Here is a 21,657-nt window from a genome sequence, read left to right as displayed (position 1 = left end):
GGGTTCCTCTATTGATTTACCTTATCTTACTCAACTCATTGATTTCTCTGAATCTGATTTCACGGATGTTTAATTACACTACTTAAAACACTAGCACTAAGTGCTGAAAACTTATGTATTGGATAGTACCTTAAAGAATATCAGATAAAGGGGATCCCAGGTGGGTATGAAAGGGCTTTGGCTGTCCAATGCACTGGCTAACGATTATCAAAATAGCCCAGAAACAGAAAACTGTTTCCAGAGATGTGTCTGATTGCAGTTTGACAGACCCCTGCAGGAGCACAGAAAAGAGTAAGCTCTAATCCAGTTTCTAAATTTTACTAAAAAAATATGGTCTTAAAAAGAAAGAAGGTTGTTTACATCCAGATCTAATATAAAGGCTAGAAAAAAAAAAATATATAAAAGAAGGGTGATTCTGGCTGCATGATGAAGCAAAGCTAGAAACAGGTCTAGATACAACACTGCAGATGTCCCAGAAATAGAATGAAATCAGACAATATGAATATTGCAAAGGAATGTAGAAATAAAATATAACCAATGAGAATCTGTTAGTAGATCAGATTCTTATTTCCAAGCAGATGAACTTTAAGAAGAAGATGTTTAATAAGTAAGGTTTCCCTAGATAATGACAGACTATGAAACTGAGGTAAGAAGAGAGAAAAAGGGTGGAGGGGAGGAGGGTGAGCCAAGTGCAGCAGAACAAGGAGCAGCAATTAAAAAAATGCTGCTACATAATACCAAAAGAGTTACATAAAACAGAAGATTGCAGGGTGTGAGGGTGGGAAATCTTGGGAATACTACAAAAGCACCATAAATCCACAAAAAAAAGGGCACACGTGAAAGACATTTTGAACAGTGTAATTAATAAGTTGAAGGAAGGACACAATAATATTTCGCTAAGCTACAAAAACCAGCAGACTCGTGCAATTACCCAGTTTTCAGAGATGAACAGATGGCCCCAGTAACAGAAATGGAAAAAGGCAAAAGCTGAAACGAAAGGGGAGAAAGCTGACGCAAACCTCACCCAACAACAGAGACTCGCACAAACCTGATAAACAAGCTTGTACGCAAACACAAGTCACAAATCAAACAGAAGCAGAGATGATACAGTGAGGAGAAAGGGGCTAGGAAGCAACACGGAAAATAAACCAGCGGCCAGTCAATAGCAAATGCACAAGAGGCAAAAAGAAAGAACAAAACAGTTATGTTGTATAGAAAACTTCATGGAAAACCCTTATACATAGAATCATTGTGTCAAGGGTTTCAGAAAAAAATTTACCTGACAGGGATTTCTCACATATGATTAGTAATGAAACACAAAAATAAAACAAAGATTTTCAGCCCCTAGTGAAAAAACAAGACGGCAGTAAATTAACAGAAAATCAGAAGCCGAAGAAAGAAAATCGACACTTTTTTTGCCATGCTAAAGTCTGTATTAAATAGTTCAAATTAAAACTGTTCAATAAGAGGAGACTGGGATCTTTATAATAAACAAGTCAGACACATGAAAATGTACAAAGACTGAAATTTCACATAGGGAGGAAAAATCACAGCTTCCAACTAAAAAATAAAGTATATATATTACTTGCACTAAACTTAAGACATAAAACAAGTAAATGTAAAATTGAATAAAACCAGGATGGTTATGAGTTGGTCACAAGTTCAGAAGTGAGACACTTGTTTATCACTGACCCTGCAGAAGTAGAAATGCTACTGTAGGTATCCATCTTTAGCATCAGCAACGTAACAATCGTTAGGATTTTGAACTATCTGATATTTCCTCAAAAGACCTCCAAGTACGTTCACCACCTGAGACAACAAACGAAGTAAGCTTCTACAGGATACTGTCTCAGCACACTGTAACTTGACTGTTGATAGGAGCTGGAAGCCAGCTACCACATCCTGAAAAATAAAGTGGTGAGTGAACGAAAAGGCAATCAGCACACGGCATGAGATCAGCCAGGCAGAGCAGGAGTACCATTCCAGCAAAAGGCAGTGAGCTGCTGGATTGCACATCAGCTTCATTATCAACAGATGGTCAAGAAATACTTGGAAAGAATGTCCTAAACCAAATGTCTGCTTGCAAAAGCCTAGCCAGAATTTTTAAGAGTCAATGAAAACTAGAAGAAAAGAATAATAGCCAGTGAATGAAGGGCGTTGTTTGTTTGTTTTCACTTAGCTCATTAGTGGGTTGTGGGAGTTTTGGGGTGTCTTGTTTTGGGGTTTTTTTTTTGTTTGAACAAAAAGATACTGCAAATCAAAACAGTTATTTCACTAAGGGGACTGAAAGGTAGGTAGCTAACTGCTGAGACAGAGTGGCCTGGCTATATGAAAACACATCAACTGAACAAGAGGACTGAACTCACAATCAAATGGAAAGCGCCAGCCGTGCCACATAATTGAGAATTGTAAGGCAGGCACTAGAAGGAAACAGGAAAATAAAGCAGAGGTATCCAAGCACTTGTATTTGTCATTCTGTCAGGCTGACCCCGTGGGGAAAGGAAGTCTTCTCTGTGCTTGTAAAGACAAGAACTTCAGAGAGAAGCTGAGCCAGCTTGAAAGCATTGCATAAAATGTAAAGTGGATCATCGAGAACAAAAGTGTTATCAAAAGTCAGAGCCACCATCAGAGAGAAGGGCATGTGTAAGAGGAAACAGAACCAGGACACTGCACTCTTGCATCTCGCTCTTGCCTCACACAGAACAAGAGGGAACTGGAAGAGTCCATGGGATAACTTACCTGTTTGAAATCCTTTTAGCCACAGGACACTGAGTCAATTTTGCCTGCAATTTACCATGCTAATTTGGAAGCATTTTCTGTCATTGATGAAGGTACATGAGAAGGGAATCAGTTCCTGATTTCAGTCTGCTCTGCATCCTGCTCTTCTATGCTTAGCAATTATCTAGGAGCTACCATAACCTCCATGCCAAGTGACCAAGAGCTGATACAAATAATAAAGTGGAATATGACTTTCCTCTTCCCATTCCTTTGTTTTTTGTTTATTCTACTTAAATATTCCTTAGCCTGTTGTCAAGTGGATGTGCTTACAGAGCCTAAGTCAACGTAAAATTGTTTAATGAGAAAATAACTAATTTTTTTTTTCCTTTCCATTCAAACAGGATTTTGGGTACTATATAAATTATGCTTACTAGAAAAATATCATCAGACAACCTTAAACTAGTCCTTAGTATTGTTGTTATAACTGCAAGGCAGTGTTTCCCTCAGCCTCGCATAACACATTTAAATACAGACAACTTGATTTTTTTCTTCCTCATCCCAATCCAAAATGTGTTAAGCTGATCAAAGAATGCCAGGAATGTTGTAAAGGCTCGAGATCGACATATTGCACCTACAACCATAGTGCAGCTGAACTCGAGTACACGAAGAAGCAGCCATACTTTCTGGAGATTTTCAAGACACAGATACTTTTAGGAAAACAAAGATAGCAAGCTGATACCTGATTTGAATCTGGGAAGCTACAAGAGAAATATGTGGATAACTCAACTGGACGTAGGACACTATGGATTCAGTTTCCACCTCTGCCTCACACCTGAATTTCACAAAACTAAGCTTTAGCTTCTCTCCCCAAGAACTGTTCAAAATGGCTAAAAGGAATTTAACATCCAGTAACTGAAAATATCATTACACTCTCAGCACTAGAATAAAAAAAAAAAATATTAAAAGTGTTAGAAATATTTATGCAAGAGTAAAAGTCAAAGAAAAACAGTTCTCAAGTCTATTGGATGTCAGCATATTGCTCCAGAGTCCATTACAGAGTCCACCATATTGCTTTAAAGCAGCATTACAAACTTCCAACCTTGAGCTTAGTGATGCTACTGTTAACTCATTAACTTAAGCAATGTTAAATACCTATTCATAAAAATCTTTCTTCCAGAATGGACATTGATTACTTAGTTCTTAAAAAATAAGAGATCATCAGCTTTTATTCAATGATAATTCTTTCCATTGCCATGTGTTTGCACTGTCCTGTGCTACCCACTGCATCTCCTCTAGCTTCTGTGAGCTGTTACTGATGTTTCCAGGTTGAAAACACAGAACAGTTCCTGTCTTTTCCCAAATGCTAGAACTGCCAAAAGTGCAAGAGAGTGACATTGCCAAAGATTTACCTGATCACATCATGCTTACTGAAAATAAACATGCAGATAAAAATAATGCAAGGAATAACTCAATCCTACTCAACCAAATTTTTCCTTTGACTGAAGTGGGAAGACTTCATACGTCAGTGCACGAGCCTAAGCAGAGCAAAGGTCTGTACACCTCTCATTTCTCACCTGTAACTTCATTTGGGGGTGGGGGAAAGGAAGGGGGAACAAACCAAACCAAACAAAGAATAGATCATGAACCCAAAGAAACAAGTCATGATCCATGCATCAAAGTTTAGTGAAAATCAGTGTTCTCTCTGGCCGTGATAAGCAGTCCAGTTTACAGGTCTGTGTTAGACAGCAGAAGTTTTAAGTTTGTTACTTCCACATGACTACCACATAAAGAGAGGCTGGTCATGATTCTTCCATGCAAAAACACTTGTGAAGCAGTAGTTTAGAGGAGCTGTTTAAAAAAATATTTTAAAAAATCTCAAAATACTACCTCTGTTTCATAGCCGTAGACTAATAAGCAAACATCTTTACAGTCTTTCAGGCAAACTCAGTTAGGCAAAGACAAAAAACACTACAAAGAAGCAGTGCTAAGTATAAATGTGATAAAGCAAAGCATTGATTTCCAGTCCACTAAATTGCTCCTTTCAAAGGCATCCACCTCCTCACAATGGCTACACAGGGAGATTAAGTTCCTGTGTTTTCCTTCCCTAAAAATAGCTGATGCAGAAATCCTCTCTTCAGAGCTCCTTATCTCCAGTATACCCATCTTTCAATAGTACTGATAAGTCCTTCCTGAAGTAGATTTCCTTCAATACCTCATAAATTAATTTCCTTTACTGATTAAAACCAAACACATTTTGTGCTAACGAGGCTTTAAGAGCTTGCTGGACTTTTATTTCTGACTCTGCAATAAAGGCTTCTGAGCATCTGATCAAGAGCTCGCTGCAAGCACAGAATAGCAACATTTTTACAAGGTTACACAATCAATGACATAGTAATCTGCTTTAAACTAGTGTTTTAAGATAATTCTGACAGTGTCGACATTGCCTAGCCACAAATCCATCGAGCAACACTGAGGACATATAAATGCAGATTTGGGGGGACATGTGAACAGTGTGGTGGGTTGACCCTGGCTGGAGGCCAGGTGCCCCTCATTACCCCTTGTCCTGTCACTACAGGCCCTTGTAAAAAGTCCCCCCCAGCTTCCTTGTAGCCCCTTCAGGTACTGGAAGGTGCAATAAGGTCTCCCCGGAGCCTTCTCTTCTCCAGGCTGAACAAGCCCAACCCTCGCAGCCTGTCCCCATAGCAGAGGTGCTCCAGGCATATTCATACAGTATTTCATGTTGTAAAAAGTTTGCACCAAGTAACTAGTTACCTTTATTTTACAATGGACTTAAAACCCTTGGTGCAGTGAGCCATCACTACTGCGTATCACTCGTGACAGAAGAAGAGGTGATTCTCCCCCTCTACTCTGCACTGGTGAGACCCCACCTGGAGTGCTGCGTCCAGCTGTGGAGCCCTCAACATCAGAAGGATATAGACCGGTTGGAGCGAGTCCACAGGAGGCCACGAAGATGCTCAGAGGGCTGGAGCAGCTCTGCTATGGGGACAGGCTGAGAGAGTTGGGCTTGTTCAGCCTGGAGAAGAGAAGGCTCCGGGGAGACTTTATAGCACCTTCCAGTGCCTGAAGGGGCTACAAGGAAGCTGGGGGGGACTTTTTACAAGGGCCTGTAGTGACAGGACAAGGGGTAACGGGTTTAAATTGAAAGTGGGGCGGTTTAGATTGGATATCAGGAAGAAGTTCTTCCCAGAGAGGGTGGTGAGGCACTGGCACAGGTTGCCCAGAGAAGCTGTGGATGCCCCATCCCTGGAAGTGTTCAAGGCCAGGCTGGATGAGGCTTTGAGCAACCTGGTCTAGTGGAAGGTGTCCCTGCCCATGGCAGGGGGGGTGGAACTAGATGGTCTTTAAGGTCCCTTCCCACCCAAACCATTCTATGAGTCTATGAAAACAGGACAAATATTGGGTTTATAAAGCTGTGGTGGGGATGGACTCCACTCTACCCAAGGTAGGAGCTGCCCCTTGAGACACAGGTATGTTTCTTGGTTTTTCCCTTTGCCTCAGTCCTGTGAGGATCAGCAAGCACCTCCTGTATCTAAGACTGAAAGCTTAAAGAAGGAAGATGACTACTAAAACATTCACAAACCGACAGAGCCAATTTGAAACACCCAGCTCGGCAGCTGTTGTGCCAAGGCTGTTGGCACTACCGTCACAAAGAGAAAGGTGCTTTTGAGAGCCAGTACATAGTTACGATACCTCTGATCCTGCTGTTATTTTGCTAATGTGTTTTCAAAAAGCTTTTTCAGTACTTAGTGCAAATCTTACTCCATATAGCTGCTTTTTGGGGGGATGTTTTGAATCTCATCCCCTTAACGAGCTAAATTTTTATCATCAAAGCAGGAGACTTGGTCATTCTCTAAGTCACATGAGGTATAAAAGTACAACACAGGAGAAATTAAATTCAGCTTCAGAATCACATGAACTTGGACATTACTGAAATTAAGGTGATAATTTCAAGCTCTGAACAATGTGAAGAAAGTAAATGCACAGCTTAATGACTGCTATGCAGGGAATACTTTATATGGGAAGAGCAGGAATCTTTGGTGCTGTTTCTACCAAGTCCACTGTTCTTCAATAAGAAACAAAACATCTCATAGACACTTTGTCATTGCCACTTAGGTGAAAGCCTTGCAATTTCTCCAGCAACTGGTGCATTTCTATCATATCCAATAGAACTTTGCAGAATAAGTTTGCACTGCACAGTATTACATAAATCTTCACATCTCCCTCTCCAGCAAAGCTGTATCAATACTACGTCTTCAGTTTATTGCTGCCTCTTCTGAAGCTGCAGAGGAGCATGGAGAATAGGACGAAGGAAAACCTGGGTTTATTGTTTCTAAGAAAGAAGAGGTTGGAAAATGTAAGATAAGAAGGAATATAGAGCAGCATAAACATTTGCAGTTGCAGCTCACAGTGAATTTTCAGAATTCCAGCCAAAACCTGCTTTTTGATGACATCAGCCATAAGAGAGAGCTCCCTGGCAGTGCAATTTCCACCTCTGTGTGCTTGCCTCACTGCCAAGCTTTCATGGGATGCTCTGAAAGCTCATACACATCAAATAATACCACGTGCTCTTGAAAGTAATCATACACACCTCCTTTTCCCCCCAAGCAATCAAGTTAGGCTCATGGTTTTTATTTTTATTGTACTGTTTTGCCATTTCCCTGTCTCTCCGCTGCTACTCGTGTCGTCGTGTCCCATCCCCCCCTTCCAGCGTAACTACTGAGACTCATGTTGATTTTAGTGCTTCAAATAACAGGAATTTCAGGTCAGAACTTTCCTAGTTTTACTAGAGAAGATTTTAAAGACTCAAAAGATAATTACTGCCTGTTCTTAAAGCTTAGTTGAAAGATGTTGTCTGTTAAACACCTAGAAGAAAATATGCATGTTGAGGTTAATACAAGCTGTGATTAAAATCTTCACCTTCGCTTTGCTTTTTTCTTGTCTTGACAGTACTAGGATAAGATATTTAGCATAAAGACGAACTGAACTTGTAACGCAAAAACAACAAAAAAAAGAAAGATGCATACAAATATGTACTAGAAATTGCTTCTATGTCATCAACAAGAAACTGCAGAGCATGTAAGCCCAATTTTCTCCTCTTTGCAGCTCACATTTAGACACCACACAGTCAGCCCATCACTTCTCCAAGCAGGTGACACAGGCTACTCGCTGCAGCTCCTAACTCCCCCCCAAAGAATTTGTCACCACCAGGTCAACTCATTAAGCTTCCCTATTTAGACTGAAATCATCACACTAAAACTCGTAGGTAGCAATCATCACAGACTTGCCAACAGCAGGTCAAGTGCTTTTTACAAAAACATTAGCTTACAAGGCAAGCAATTGTTCATGAACATGGAAACAAAAAGAGAAATATGACCTGACCAGCTTGTGAAGGGCTCACACCCCCTCCAGAACAGCAACATATAGTACCAAATGACTGACAGTCCAAGGGAGCATGTTCATAGCATCATAGAATGGTTTGGGTTGGAAAGGACCTTAAAGACCATCTAGTTCCAACCCCCCTGCCATGGGCAGGGACACCTTCCACTAGACCAGGTTGCTCAAAGCCTCATCCAGCCTGGCCTTGAACACTTCCAGGGATGGGGCATCCACAGCTTCTCTGGGCAACCTGTTCCAGTGCCTCACCACCCTCTCCATGAAGAACTTCTTCCTGATATCTAATCTAAACCTCCCCACCTTCAGTTTAAACCCATTGCCCCTTGTCCTGTCACTACAGGCCCTTGTAAAAAGTCCCCCCCAGCTTCCTTGTAGCCCCTTCAGGTACTGGAAGGTGCAATAAGGTCTCCCTGGAGGCCTCAACAAGCCCAACTCTCTCAGCCTGTCCTGGCAGCAGAGCCATTCGCTTCAGAAAGAGGGTCAGAGAAAGAGAGGAACAAGTCCTGGTTGAAAGGAATTTTTAGATAGCTGATCCCAGAAAATTTACAGGCTCTACGTGGGGCTGGAACAGGCAACTGGAAGAGGAGACTTCCAGATTCTCCAACAGGACATGACCATACATTTACTGCTTAACCTTAGACTAAACGATTTATAACTTGTGTGTTGATTGCCACCACCTGGAAGCTGGATAACAAGTTCACAGTTATAGTACCTCACAAATATAGTGAGGCTGAGTTGTTAACATTTGCAAAGCACAGAGATAAAGTTCAGATGAAAAGGTTCACTACCACTCAGTACATACAGATGGAGAGAAAGAGATAAGACGTTCTCTCTGTTTGCTGAAGTGGTGCAATATCATTCAATCCTACAACCGCAAACAAATCAAAAGAAGTTAGGGCTACGCACACGTGCACGCACACACATTCTCCTTTAGCCCTTGTGCTATCAGCTCTTTGTGTAACACACAGATGTGATCCCGAAAACCCCACTGCATTCATAACCTTAAGGTTCAATTCCATCTTTGCAGCATGCACAGGGGCAGCGTGTCTTATAAACAAATACACAAAGTGGGAAAAGGACTAAGATTCTGCTTACTTTTCTGCTGCAATAAAAGCAGCATACAGAAGGCAGGATGCTTCTCCCCCTGTGCTCGGCACTGGTGAGGCCGCCCCTCGAGTACTGTGTTCAGTTTTGGGCCCCTCACTACAAGAAAGACATTGAGGTCCTGGAGCGTGTCCAGAGAAGGGCCACAAAACTGGTGAAGGGTCTGGAGAATATGTCTTATGAGGAGCGACTGAGGGAACTGGGCTTGTGTAGCCTGGAGAAGAGGAGGCTGAGAGGAGCCCTGATCACTGCCTACAACTACCTGAAAGGAGGTTGTGGAGCAGTGTGTGTTGGTCTCTTCTCCCTAATGGCAGATGATCGGACGAGGGGGAATGGACTCAAGCTGCGCCAGGGGAGGTTTAGATTGGATATAAGGAAGAAGTTCTTCACCGAAAGGGTTATCACACACTGGAACAGGCTGCCCAGGGAGGTGGTGGAGTCACCATCCCTGGATGTGTTTAAGAGACGGGTGGATGAGGGGCTGAGAGATATGGTTTAGTGGTGGACAGATACGGTTGGACTGGACGATCTCTAAGGTCTTTTCCAACCTAGTGATTCTATGATTCTATGCTTAATACATTCTGTCTATTTTTTTCTTTTTGCTAATGCATCACTTTGGTGTCACCAGATGGCACAAGCACAGTTATCACAAGGAAGTGCTGCGCTGCCACCAGCCACCTTTAGCTGAAGCAGTAGTGTCGCCTTCAGAGCAAACCTACGTTGGACAAAAGCGAGCCCCTAGAAGCTCAGTCCTACTGCAAGGCAGTCACAGCTGATGAATCACAATGACGGGAGAGAGCTGAGCCGGAGCAAGTACCTTGTATTCCTCATGCAGCTCTCATGACCTCTTCACCTTCCGTGCAGGGATTACAGCCAGGCTCACGTAGCAGAGCTGCTGTGCTTAAAGCAAAGGGCACCTGGCATCCTCCCACCTACGAGACAGGCAGCTAGCTACTTCCTTGTAGTCAAGGTTCACTAGCAGACAAACATATGTGACCTATTCCTGCAGAATTACAGGAGAGTGAAATGATTAGACAAGGAAGAGACCCATCTTCTACTTTAATGGCACTTCAGCCTGAGGAGACAGAGACCTATAAATGATTTACCACAGTGAGAAATCAGCTGAGAATCCAGCATCAGGTGTTGTCTTCCCAGAATAAACTTTTAAGTTTTTTTTGGGGAGGGTTGGAGAGAAATGCCAAGAAATCTTAAAGTATTGAGAACCATTTAAAAAGCTTAGATCAATTTTTCCTAATTACTTTCTTATTTGAAAATGTTTCATGATAATGATGATTTTTTTTATTAGGAGAGGAGAGAAAGCTGACTTTCCGCTTTCCCCAAATATACATTACTCCAGAGCAAAGGCAGTTGGCCTGTTTAAGTGGGCTCTTACATAAACTTGCTTTTCATTTGTTTGTTTGCTTATTTGTTTTTCATGCATGTGATATCCTTTATGCAAATGAAATAAGGAAAAAAACCCAAACCAAACCATAACCAGGCTTTTAAGTTTCATTCCCTTTGTTATCCAAAAAGCTCATGCAAGATTTGGAAGAAATGACCCCTAATACTTACACTATGTATTTTAAAGCAATTCTATAGGCCAATAAAAAAGTCATTTAAATTGAGATGAAGGAGGAGAGTGCAGTTATCTGTTCTGAAACACCACTTAATGAACTTCCTGGACCATATTTCCCCTTAAAGTCCTTAGCTGTAATAGAACAAGAATGCTGTTCTCCCACTTCATGAAATTACTGATCCTATAGAAGGGCTTGATTTTGACTGGATTTTTCCAGTGAAAAGCATCCTCCAAGAAGAGTCACCCAAAGACAACGCACTCACACAAAGGTTATGCTTTTCACAAACTCATGGTCTTCCCATGAAAACACGAACCAAGAAGTCTGTGTTCGACAGGACAAGGTGTAAAAGGTTTAAATTTAAAGTGGGTAGATTTAGATAACAGGAAGAAGTTCTTCACAGAGGGAGTGGTGAAGCACTGGAACAGGTTGCCCAGAGAAGCTGTGGATGCTCCATCCCTGGAAGTGTCCAAGGCCAGGTTTGTTTGTTCACACCTAACTCCCTTCCTCCAAACCAGGCATTTGAGGCTCCTAGTGCTGCAGCACTAGTGCAACATGAGGAGCAGCAGTGCAAGATGCAGGTAGGTATCTGAAAGCTGCTACAAAAATGAGGGGGTTTTTGGTGCGTTGATATGTGCCACAGTGCAGGAAGCAGTTGCCTGGAAAGTAACAAATTTCCAAGCACAGTTTATGTCAGACACTACTCTCCTACCAAGAAAAATCTCATCCAAGCCATCTGAGGGACTCTCTGAACTCAGAGAATTCCTTTGCTGCACCATTACCAAAAGGTTTTAATTACAACATATCATATGCATGTTAATTTGTTGGCCTTCCACAACTGACCAATTATTTCTCAAAGTTAGACACCTAAAACAATACTACAAAAACAGTTCCAGAAGGAGAACGAGTATTCCAGGCTACTTCAACCTAAAAAGCAGGTAACAGGGTGGTGGGGAGGAAAAAGCACAGAGGATGGCAGTGGAACATGTCTTTTGCTAGGCACAGTTTCTCACAGCTCCTACACGAAAACCTTCTCGATAGCAATATGCGTGAGAGCAGAGAGCAGCCACGGACGACTATTACTGCTTTGGACAGCTAGGCTGCTCTGCTGCCTACGCGCCAGACAGACTGAGGTCCTACTGTTGCAATCACCACGAGGGACTCTAGAAGGAGGCTTTTCTAATAAAGTTTACACTCCAAGGCTCAGAACTGGCTTGGCTGTCACAGGCACCCTTCTGTTCCAACTCTACAGATCCCACCGGTAAGGTTCCTTCAGAGCACTCACAGAACCCTTATCTGCATTGCTCTCACGGGGTTTAAGCATTTGCAGACACACGAGTACAGTAAAACCAAAGTTTCAGACCCCACAGCACTGGCCAGCAGCCAGATTTCTGTATTCCAGTGCACAAGAGGCCAGAGATGCCAGGCTCCTTCCCTCTTGGCAGTTCTGAGGTTTGGTGCAGCAGACTCACCTTTCGGACGCCTCATCATCATCCCACTTGACCAGGGTGATGCTCATCCAATTTTAGGGAGGGAAGAATTTTCCCTTCAGTTAAACTAACAGGCTCTTTGGTGGAGTTTTACAGACTTTTCTTGGAGTACAATGGGAGGGATCCATACTGAGAACATCTGACACCTTCATTAACCACCTTCCCAACACTGCAAAGGTCTTCCAAAAAGTCCCTGCCGTTCTCTGCTGGCACCATGCAAGGCAAGGGCTAAGGGTTATCTTCCAACATATTTTTTTACCTTGATATTTAGAACAAGATCGAATAACCCAGCGATCTCTTGAGACTTAAGTTGTCATTACATGCAGGCAAGGGAGAGGTCAGATTGCTAAGGGCTGCAGAACACTATTCCAGTAATAGAACAATCAATGAACATCTCCAGTTGACCACAAGAGCTTGAGGAGTGACTGTTTGTATCATTTCCCTATTGTAAGCTTTGGGGAAAGAAAAAAAAAAAAAGGAGGGGGGGGGGGGGAAAGGGGGTGATGGAAAATCATTTGAAGTGCAAAAACATTTAAAGAAGTTCAATTCCGTGATTTTACTGCAGCAGAAAACTACGGTGGAACCTTTGTGAATGCTTTTCTTTTAGAATCTGAAGTTTCCTGTTCTCACCTCTAAGTGACTTGCCAATCGGTCCCAGGATTCAGTTAAAACACATATGGTAGAAAAGTATGTATCAGGGTACGTACCATGGGTTATATTAGTAATTTAGTAATTTTTTGTCAATGCTTTCCCATGACAAGCTGCAAAATCAGTCCTTATACTGAAGATTCCATTCAATGATATTCTACAGTCAACTTACTCGCTAAAAAAAGGGAACAAAGGCGGTTCTGGGTTCTCTAACTGACTGAAGCCCCTTTTCCTGAATTTTCATTTTAATACAGAAAATTATATATTCCTCAAAAGCCTTGACAGTGCCTACAACAGCAACTGCTGAAGACACTGCACTAGTATGAAATATTAGATGTAGTATTGCCTCCACTTATGTGTGAAAGTATTTTCAACTTTTACTTACCCCTTCATTTTTTTTGAAAAGTGACTGAAGTTTAAGATAATGAGTGACAAAGGAGAACAGACAAAATGCTTACTGTTGTTCAAGAACCCTGGTTTGGAGGTTGGTTGGTTTGGCTTTGAGATATAAGAAGTACTTCTCTAGAATCCTCTTGTTAACTTCATACAGTAAAAGCCAGAAAGGTATAATCCATCATCTCCCTGCAATCACATACCAATATGGTAAATACTGTTTTCACTGCAAACCCTGAGGTGTTCCTTTACGTTCTTTGGACCCAGGAATTCTACCCTTGACTTCCTAACAAGTTGTGTTAGAGATTTTGGTGTAAGTTAAAAGCAGCCAACAAGCCCAGAAGTGACAAGACGTTGTTAGAGCTAATTGAGCAAAGAAGAATTGATGTTTAGCGTTACACAAAAGGTGCCCAAACTCAGGCACCTGAGCTACGGACCACCACATTTTTCATGTTGATGCAAAATTAACATATAGGTGGTTGAACTTCTGGATGCTGCAGCTCAAACCCTGAATATTTTCCTCCTGCAGACTGGATGCGAAAGAGGAGTTTCACAGGTAATTAAAACGTGGTTACTTTACATGCAAAGTTCAGGTAAGGAAACCTGAAAATAACAACTTAAATTATGATTTCAGCATATAATTGCTTCTCATAAAAGCAATTTTGTTTAGCAAGTTTTAATACCTAGAAATACCTCCCTGTGGGATTTTTGACTTTTTTTCCAGGAAAAATAACCAGAAGATATCAAACTACGACTATTCACTCAGATGACATATATATCCAGTCAGATTAATGGTTACACTTTTATCTCTCTATACAGTTATTAACAGATATACTTATTTCTTTGGAATTCTGATAGACCAAAACAAAAAAATAGGATTATTTAAAAAGAAAAGATAAATTGTTTAGGCTTTAAAACTCTTAAAATACCTCTAAATCATTTTCCAGAAGACATCTGGTAACACAACACCCATGGTGAGCATGGACATACTGGAGAGCCCAGCAAAGGACAACAAAGGTTAACTGGAGCACTGACATACGAGGAGAGGCTGTGAGAGCTGGGACTGTTCAGCCTGGACACGAGAAGGTTTGGGGGATTTTACCATGCGTGTTAGTACCTGATGGAGGTCCAGGGAAGAAGATGGACTCAAACTCTTCTTAGCGGCACATAGTGACAAGACAAGAGTCAAGGAAGGTCACAAACTGAGGTAGGAAGTTCTGTTTAGTTATAAAAATGCCTTTTTTTCTGTGAGGACGGTCAAACACTAGAACAGGCTGCCCAGAGAGTGTCTGTCCTCAGGTCAAAACCTGAGTGGACACAGACATGGACAAACTACTCTGGCTGAGCCTACTTGAGTGCAGGGGTTGGGCTGGGCAATCTCTGGAGGCTGCTTTCAATCCTGACAGTGATGCAATTGTCAAGGCTATACAAAAAAAGTATAGATTGACCTCACATCAATACTTGGAAATGGTATTTTTTTGATCAAAGTATGCCACTCAAGAATATGTAAAGTTCTTCCACTTCCACAGAAAGACATGTATATCTGTTGATGCAACTGCCTTGTTCTGCATATTTGTTTGGGTTTTCCTGTGTACCACAAGCTATCCCCAGAGTGTATCCAGGGATATAGAAATTTTTGTTTCTGTTTCCACTATAATTTGATTTTTTAAGTATGCTTCATACATTTTAAACTGTTAATTTCCAAGTTTTAAGGAAGCTAAACAAAATGGAATCTGAAAGTTTACACACCTTTCTGTGACACATTTTAGACTTAAGCTGTTCCAACACAAGAGTTTAAAAAATGTTCTCAGTTTCAGAAGAGTGGTACACTGATCATTCTTCACTTTGTTACATGAATATTAAGTGAAACTGGTGACAATCCATAAGCAAACTGCAGTAATAAACCCAGAACTTAAAAGCAGTCAAGCTCCTCGGTACTGTGGAAGCATGAATCCTCTCACAATGACAGGAGAATGAAATTTTTAAACAGCATATTCAAATCAGTGGGGGGGGGGGGGAGGGCAAATTTACAACTTTACAATCATTTTATATCTGAAAACAAATTGGGGTCACACCTGGAAAGGCCCACTGCTTTTATGGCTATTTCTCACAGTACATAAGCTTTCTGTTGATTCAGAAGGATAGTTTCAGCAGGCCCTAAGGCCCTGCGGTACATCAGGTAAAGCACTTGGTGTGAGCCTTCTCCTTGGTATAGTCAATGATCCACCAGTAGAATCTAAATTAGACTTAAACAGCTACATCTTCCTTTGCCTGTGTAACTTCAAACTGCCTATGGTTCTTGTTTCATACACAGAAGAAATACCTTTAGATTACTTTAGTTACCTGCAGTGTTGATTATATATAGACAGCACATAAAAGTATACTAACTTTGTGTAAATCAAGATTTTATGGTTTATTGCATTTGTTTACAATTTTTGTGGGGAATTTTTGGGTGTAGCTTGACCTGAAACCATTAGATATATCTACATACTTGCTTTTGGTTTGTGGTTTTTTAAAAAGATTCAACTCTTCGTCACACAGTGATCATTCTCTACATTCATCTTCTGTAGCTCTCTCAATTCCAGTTTTCCCGAGCTCATGAGTACTGACACTAATGAAAAAGTACAAGTTTACACACACCTATACAAACAGACAAACTAGATAGATTATTGCAGATAAGGCTTTTTTTTTTTCTTTTCCTTTTTTTTGTATGTATCTATAAATCTGTTTAAACCAGGCACAGAGTACTTTAGAATACACAATACTGAAAGCCACCTATGGTAATCTTTGAAGGTTAGGTGTTTGCAAATTCCACAGTCAAGCACTTATCCCTATAGCTTTAACTATGAACACACAGACCTTTTATTTCCTCAGCACTTCAAGCAAGTCGTACCTTAAACACAGCGGTGCTAAAACTGTACCATATTTACCAGAATAAGACTAGAGATGAGATAATTCGGTGCCACCATGTGCTATTCAACCGTGTGCTTTACTTCACAACAGAGCTGACTGCTCAAAGGACAGTCTCACAACAGTGAAAAATCATGCACAACTGAACCGAGAGCAGGCAATGGCAGGGCACTTAGGTACAGCGTCGAGGTTCATCGTGGAGCACGACAGTAAAAAGTACTGGCCACAACAGAGAACCAGTACTTACACACACAACTTAAGAAAAACTGCATTATCAAACTGCACTTTTACATGAAGTTCAAGCACAAACTTTTTCCAATATCCCAAATTTGCCAGAAAGCTTTGAAGAACGCACCCACCCCCTCCCACTCCCACCCAACTTTTAACGATGTATAATTCTGAACATTCAATTCCACATTAAATCACAAAATATGCACTTGCTTTTCAACCACCTGTGAATTTAACAACAAACCCTCACAATTTAAGATTAGCAAATGCATTTCCAAATTTACAGCTTCATGTAACATTACTAATAATATGTCTTATTAAAGAAATTCTCTCAAAACATACATACAATAGATAGTGTGGGTAAAGGACACAGTGAACACGTTATTTCCATTCTCTCTAACAAATATCTAGTGATTATGTGCAGTGTTTTAATGCTAATGTCAAAAATTATGTGATTCTTCTTCTTCCAGTCCTGTTCTACTTGCAAGAGGAATTAGAACTTCAGAAGTGCACATACAACATGGACTGTGAAGAGTGAAAATTAGTGCTTGTTCCACATAGGTGCTGCTATAGGTCCCTGCGGAGCCCTTTCAACAGTCACAAATTCATCAGGGTTGTCGAAAGCTTCATAGTGGATCAATAAATCTTGAATAGCACACTCCTCGATCTGGAAGGAAGAAAGAATACGGATGTCACTGGCAAATCTACACTTACACCAGTAGCATGGTTATGATCTGGCTTTACTGCTCCTGAATGCATGTCTGCTACAGATCTCCTGACCAGGAAGAAGGAGTAGGTAAGGCCTTCTTCAGACAACCTGAAGAAGCCTCCTGTCTGCAAGCCCTGATCCTCCTGGGAAACTTAAGCCACCATGGTATCTGCTGGAAAAGCAGCTAAGCAGGGGCGCAAGCACTCCAGAAAGTTTGGATTGGTCAAAACTTCCTAACACAGACAATGAAGGAGCTGATGAAGGGAGCCACTCTGCTGGATCTCATACTGACAAAGAAGGATGGGTCAGGGATGAAAAGGTCAAGGGCAGGGCAGTCTTGGCTGCAGTGACCCTGAGATGGTGGAGCTCAAGATCCCGAGAGATGGGAACAAGACAAATAGCAGGATAACAACCTAGAACTTCAGAAGAGAAGACTATGAACTGTTCAGGGATGTGCTTGGAAAAAATTCATGGGATAGGACCCTGGGAAGAAAAGTGGTCCAGGACAGCTGGTCAATTTGAAGAACAGCCTCCTTCAAGATCAGGAATGGTCTGTGTCAATGAGCAGGAAGCCAAGTAAGAGTGACAGGAGACCTGCATGGACAGAAAGAGAGCTCCTGACAAAACTAAAACAGAATGGAATCATAGAAGAGGCTGAAGTAGAGAAAGGTGATGCAGAAGGAAAATAGACACTGAGCACACAGGAATAAAATTAGGAAAGTCAAAGCCCCTCTAGAGTTGAATCTGCTGAGGGACATGAAGGGCAACAAGAAAGGCTTCTACAACATCAAAGAAGATGGCATGGGCCCACTGCTGAATAACAAAGGACATGGAAAAGGCTGGGGAACTAACAGGTGCCTTCATCTTGGTCTGTAGTGGCAAGATCAGCCTTCAGCAACCCCAGGCTGCTGAGATCAGAGCTGGCCAATATGACTGCAAGCCCATTCAAAAAAAAAAAAAAAAAAACCACACAAACAACCACAACACCTTAAAAGGCTGTGGTGATAAGGATTGGTTCCTGAGGACTGGAAGGAAGCAAATGTCATTCCTGCCTTCAAGAAGGACAAGGAGGATCTGGATGACTACTTACCAGTCACCCTCATCTTGATCCCTAGGAAAGTGGTAGAGACTAAGTATGAACCATGAGCTTAAATGGACAAACTTAAGAAAGACAATATAAAGAGACAGTGAGACAGACTGAAAACTGGCTGAACTGGTGATCTCAAAGACCTGTGATCAGAGGCACAAAGTCCAGCTAAAGGCCAATCACTGGCACCAATACTCAGACTGAGTCTGGGGCCAGTACTGTTTAACATCTTCATTAATTACCCGCATGAGTATATCAAGCAGTTGGAGTGAGCCCAGAGGAGGCCACGAAGATGATCAGAGGGCTGGAGCACCTCTGCTATGGGGACAGGCTGAGAGAGTTGGGCTTGTTCAGCCTGGAGAAGAGAAGGCTCCGGGGAGACCTTATTGCAGCCTTCCAGTACCTGAAGGGGCTACAAGGAAGCTGGGGGGGACTTTTTACAAGGGCCTGTAGTGACACAACAAGGGGTAATGGGTTTAAATTGAAAGTGGGGAGGTTTAGATTGGCTATCAGGAAGAAGTTCTTCCTGGAGAGGGTGGTGAAGCACTGGATCAGGTTGGCTAGAGAAGCTGTGAATGCCCCATCCCTAGAAGTGTTCAAGGCCAGGCTGGATGAGGCTTTGAGCAACCTGGTCACTTCTGGACTTCCCAGTACAAGTGAGACATGGACATATTGGAGACAGTCCAGTGAAGGAACACAAAAATGAGAGCATCTCAGAGATGGAGAGACGGGAACACTGAATTGGTTTATCGTGGAGAAGAGAAGGCTTAGGGAGATCTTATCAAAATGCATAAGTCTCCGATGGGAAAGAACATGGACGACTGAGCCACAATCTTCTCAGCAGTGCCCAGTGAGAGGAGAAGAGGTAAAGGGCACAGACTGACATACAGAAAGTTGCATTTTAACTATAGAAGTATTTTCTACTGTGACAGTAACTAGACACTGGAACAGGTTTCCTAGAGTCTCCATCCTTGCAGATATTCAAAAGCTGCCCAGACATGGCATTGAGCAACTCACTCTAACTCATCCTACTCTGAGCTGGGGTTTGGATTATGCAATTTCCATAGGTTCCTTCTACCTTCAACCATTCTCTGATGCTGTGGATGCATTAGTCATGGACTCAGTAGTCAATTTAACTTTAATATACGCCTACCTTATCAACGAGCAATGTGAAGTTGTTAATAAATTATACTTAATATTGTTATGTACATGACACTTAAGAGTACCAACACATGAATAGTCCTAAAAACTGATCTCTGAAACAGCCATTGGAAACTCCTTGTGTTACTTTACAGCTGCAGTAACTCAGCACTTTACCTGGATCAAAGCCAGAGGTTTTTCTCTGCTCCAAATAAGAGCAGCTTCTTGCTGGAGCTCTTCCTCTACAATAGCTGAAAACATAACAGGAGCTATCACAGGAGAGCTAGTTGGTGACGCTGCTGACCAAGGACTGCAAAACCAAAAGACATTATGAGACATCAAGAACAAGGTTGGCACAACACACAGAAAACCAGCTCCAGAACCTAAACCCCTGTCAAACTTACTTATGACTCTCAAGCTGTGGAGAATCCAGAACATGGTCTTCCAAACCTGGGATACTTCTAGTGGTGCACCTGGAAAAAGATAAGAAAGGATATGGAAAAAGTCACTGACAGAGCATTCTCCTACATCATAGTGTGAAGCACAAATTTACAGCAGGCAATTACAAATTTGTATGGTTTTTTCCCCAGAAGAAAGGCATTAGGATGTAATGCAGAATTTGTCTTGAAGTGTGATAACTGTGACTAAAGGAGACACTGATGCTCATTTCTGACTACCAGAACTGAATAGATTTTCAGCTTGAGTGTTAATTCTGGCATTCCCTAATATTTGAACATTTCAAAGGTGCTTTTTTAATTTAAATTTTTAAAAAAGGTTATTTGCATGTAATGTACCCAACTGAGTTATAGACTAACAGCATTGACTATTAATGTCTGCAATTAATATGAAAAGAACATGGCTTCAAGATAAAACAAACAAATAACTGCCCTGTATTCAAATTAAGCTTTTCATGTGAAAGAACCAGTGCTGCAATAGCACTAGTAAATTATTTCCTCAAGCATAAGCCCAGAAATTATGGGCTTTTAGTACATATCCTGTAACTACCTCCCACGTTCATAATAGCATAAAACTAGAATTAACAGAATTGGGGAGGAGCGGGGGGGGAAATCAATAAAGAGTTCTCAACAGGAAGATATTTTATTCAGTTGCAAAATGTTAACCTCTCAACAAAAGTCAAGCTTGATGTACTGCATGTCTTAAGAAACAAGTAGATTTGTCAGAAAAACCCTACATCAGTAGGAAGCAAAGGACCTATTCTTGTTATTTAATACCTACCTTTAGCAACTTTTGCAATTTCCAGAACTCTAGAAAGTGTGTTACAGCGTACGATGAAATACTACCAGACCTTTTTGAATTATTTTATAGCATTGTAAAAAACTCTTAAGGATGTTGATATTTCAATAAATCAGTTTCAATTTTCTTTAAGGCTTTGGTAATCCTCTTTAAGTGGCCACAAACTTTTGGAAAAGAGGGGAAAAAAAAAAATCTATAGAAAGCTAAGAGAATTCCAGTAACTGCTAAGTTCTCTGCCTGGAATATTTTCCCTAGAACACAATTCCAAGGACAACAAGAACCATGATTCCTACCGTTAAGCAATGAGGGCAAGATCTCAAAAAATATGAAATGCAACATCCATCATCAAAAATGCCATTTACATGAAACATGCCCAGCTTTTTGTCACAGAACATAATTTTGCCCAACAAACAGCCAACTACTTGAAGAACAGAATGAATGCAAAATAACTGCTCAGGGAAAAAAAAAAAAATATATATATATAACTGCAGTAACAGCTGCCAGGGCATAACGCTGGACTTCAAAAGAGACTTTCTACAGTGTCAGTCCCTTGAATAAAACCCAGCAGACACGCCTTCTGCCAGGTCATATTGCTTTTGGGTTTCCACTGGGAAAGCACAGTTAGCCAAGATGATCCTTCCCCTGCATTTTCAGTAGAGGTGATCCTATCATAGCTGGCAGGACAGTCAGCGGTACACCATACGGAGAGGCAATCCAAAAGGTGTGGTAGTCTCCAAACCAGACATTTCCAGGTAACTACTATTCCAGAGCTTTGAAAGAACCCGTCATATTGCTTTTGGGTTTCCACTGGGAAAGCACAGTTAGCCAAGATGATCCTTCCCCTGCATTTTCAGTAGAGGTGATCCTATCATAGCTGGCAGGACAGTCAGCGGTACACCATACGGAGAGGCAATCCAAAAGGTGTGGTAGTCTCCAAACCAGACATTTCCAGGTAACTACTATTCCAGAGCTTTGAAAGAACCCTCA

General features: G+C 41.5%; 1 protein-coding gene across 1 annotated transcript in view; it reads right to left on the bottom strand.

Moving 5' to 3' along the window:
• Positions 1 to 16,855: 16,855 nt before the first annotated feature.
• LOC104506644 (inhibitor of Bruton tyrosine kinase-like) overlaps positions 16,856 to 21,657 on the bottom strand; it is a gene marked incomplete at its 5' end in the record, with an annotated part of 11,356 nt that continues 6,554 nt past the window's right edge. Inside the window, 3 exons of the mRNA XM_010147658.1 lie at positions 16,856 to 17,147; positions 19,594 to 19,726; positions 19,821 to 19,889. Coding sequence (XP_010145960.1) covers positions 17,022 to 17,147; positions 19,594 to 19,726; positions 19,821 to 19,889 — 328 coding nt within the window. The remainder of the gene's footprint in view (positions 17,148 to 19,593; positions 19,727 to 19,820; positions 19,890 to 21,657) is intronic.

The sequence above is a fragment of the Eurypyga helias genome, unplaced genomic scaffold (genome assembly GCF_000690775.1).
Source record: "Eurypyga helias isolate BGI_N326 unplaced genomic scaffold, ASM69077v1 scaffold6972, whole genome shotgun sequence".
NCBI lineage: Eukaryota > Metazoa > Chordata > Aves > Eurypygiformes > Eurypygidae > Eurypyga > Eurypyga helias.
This window is presented reverse-complemented; position numbering and strand designations above follow the sequence as displayed.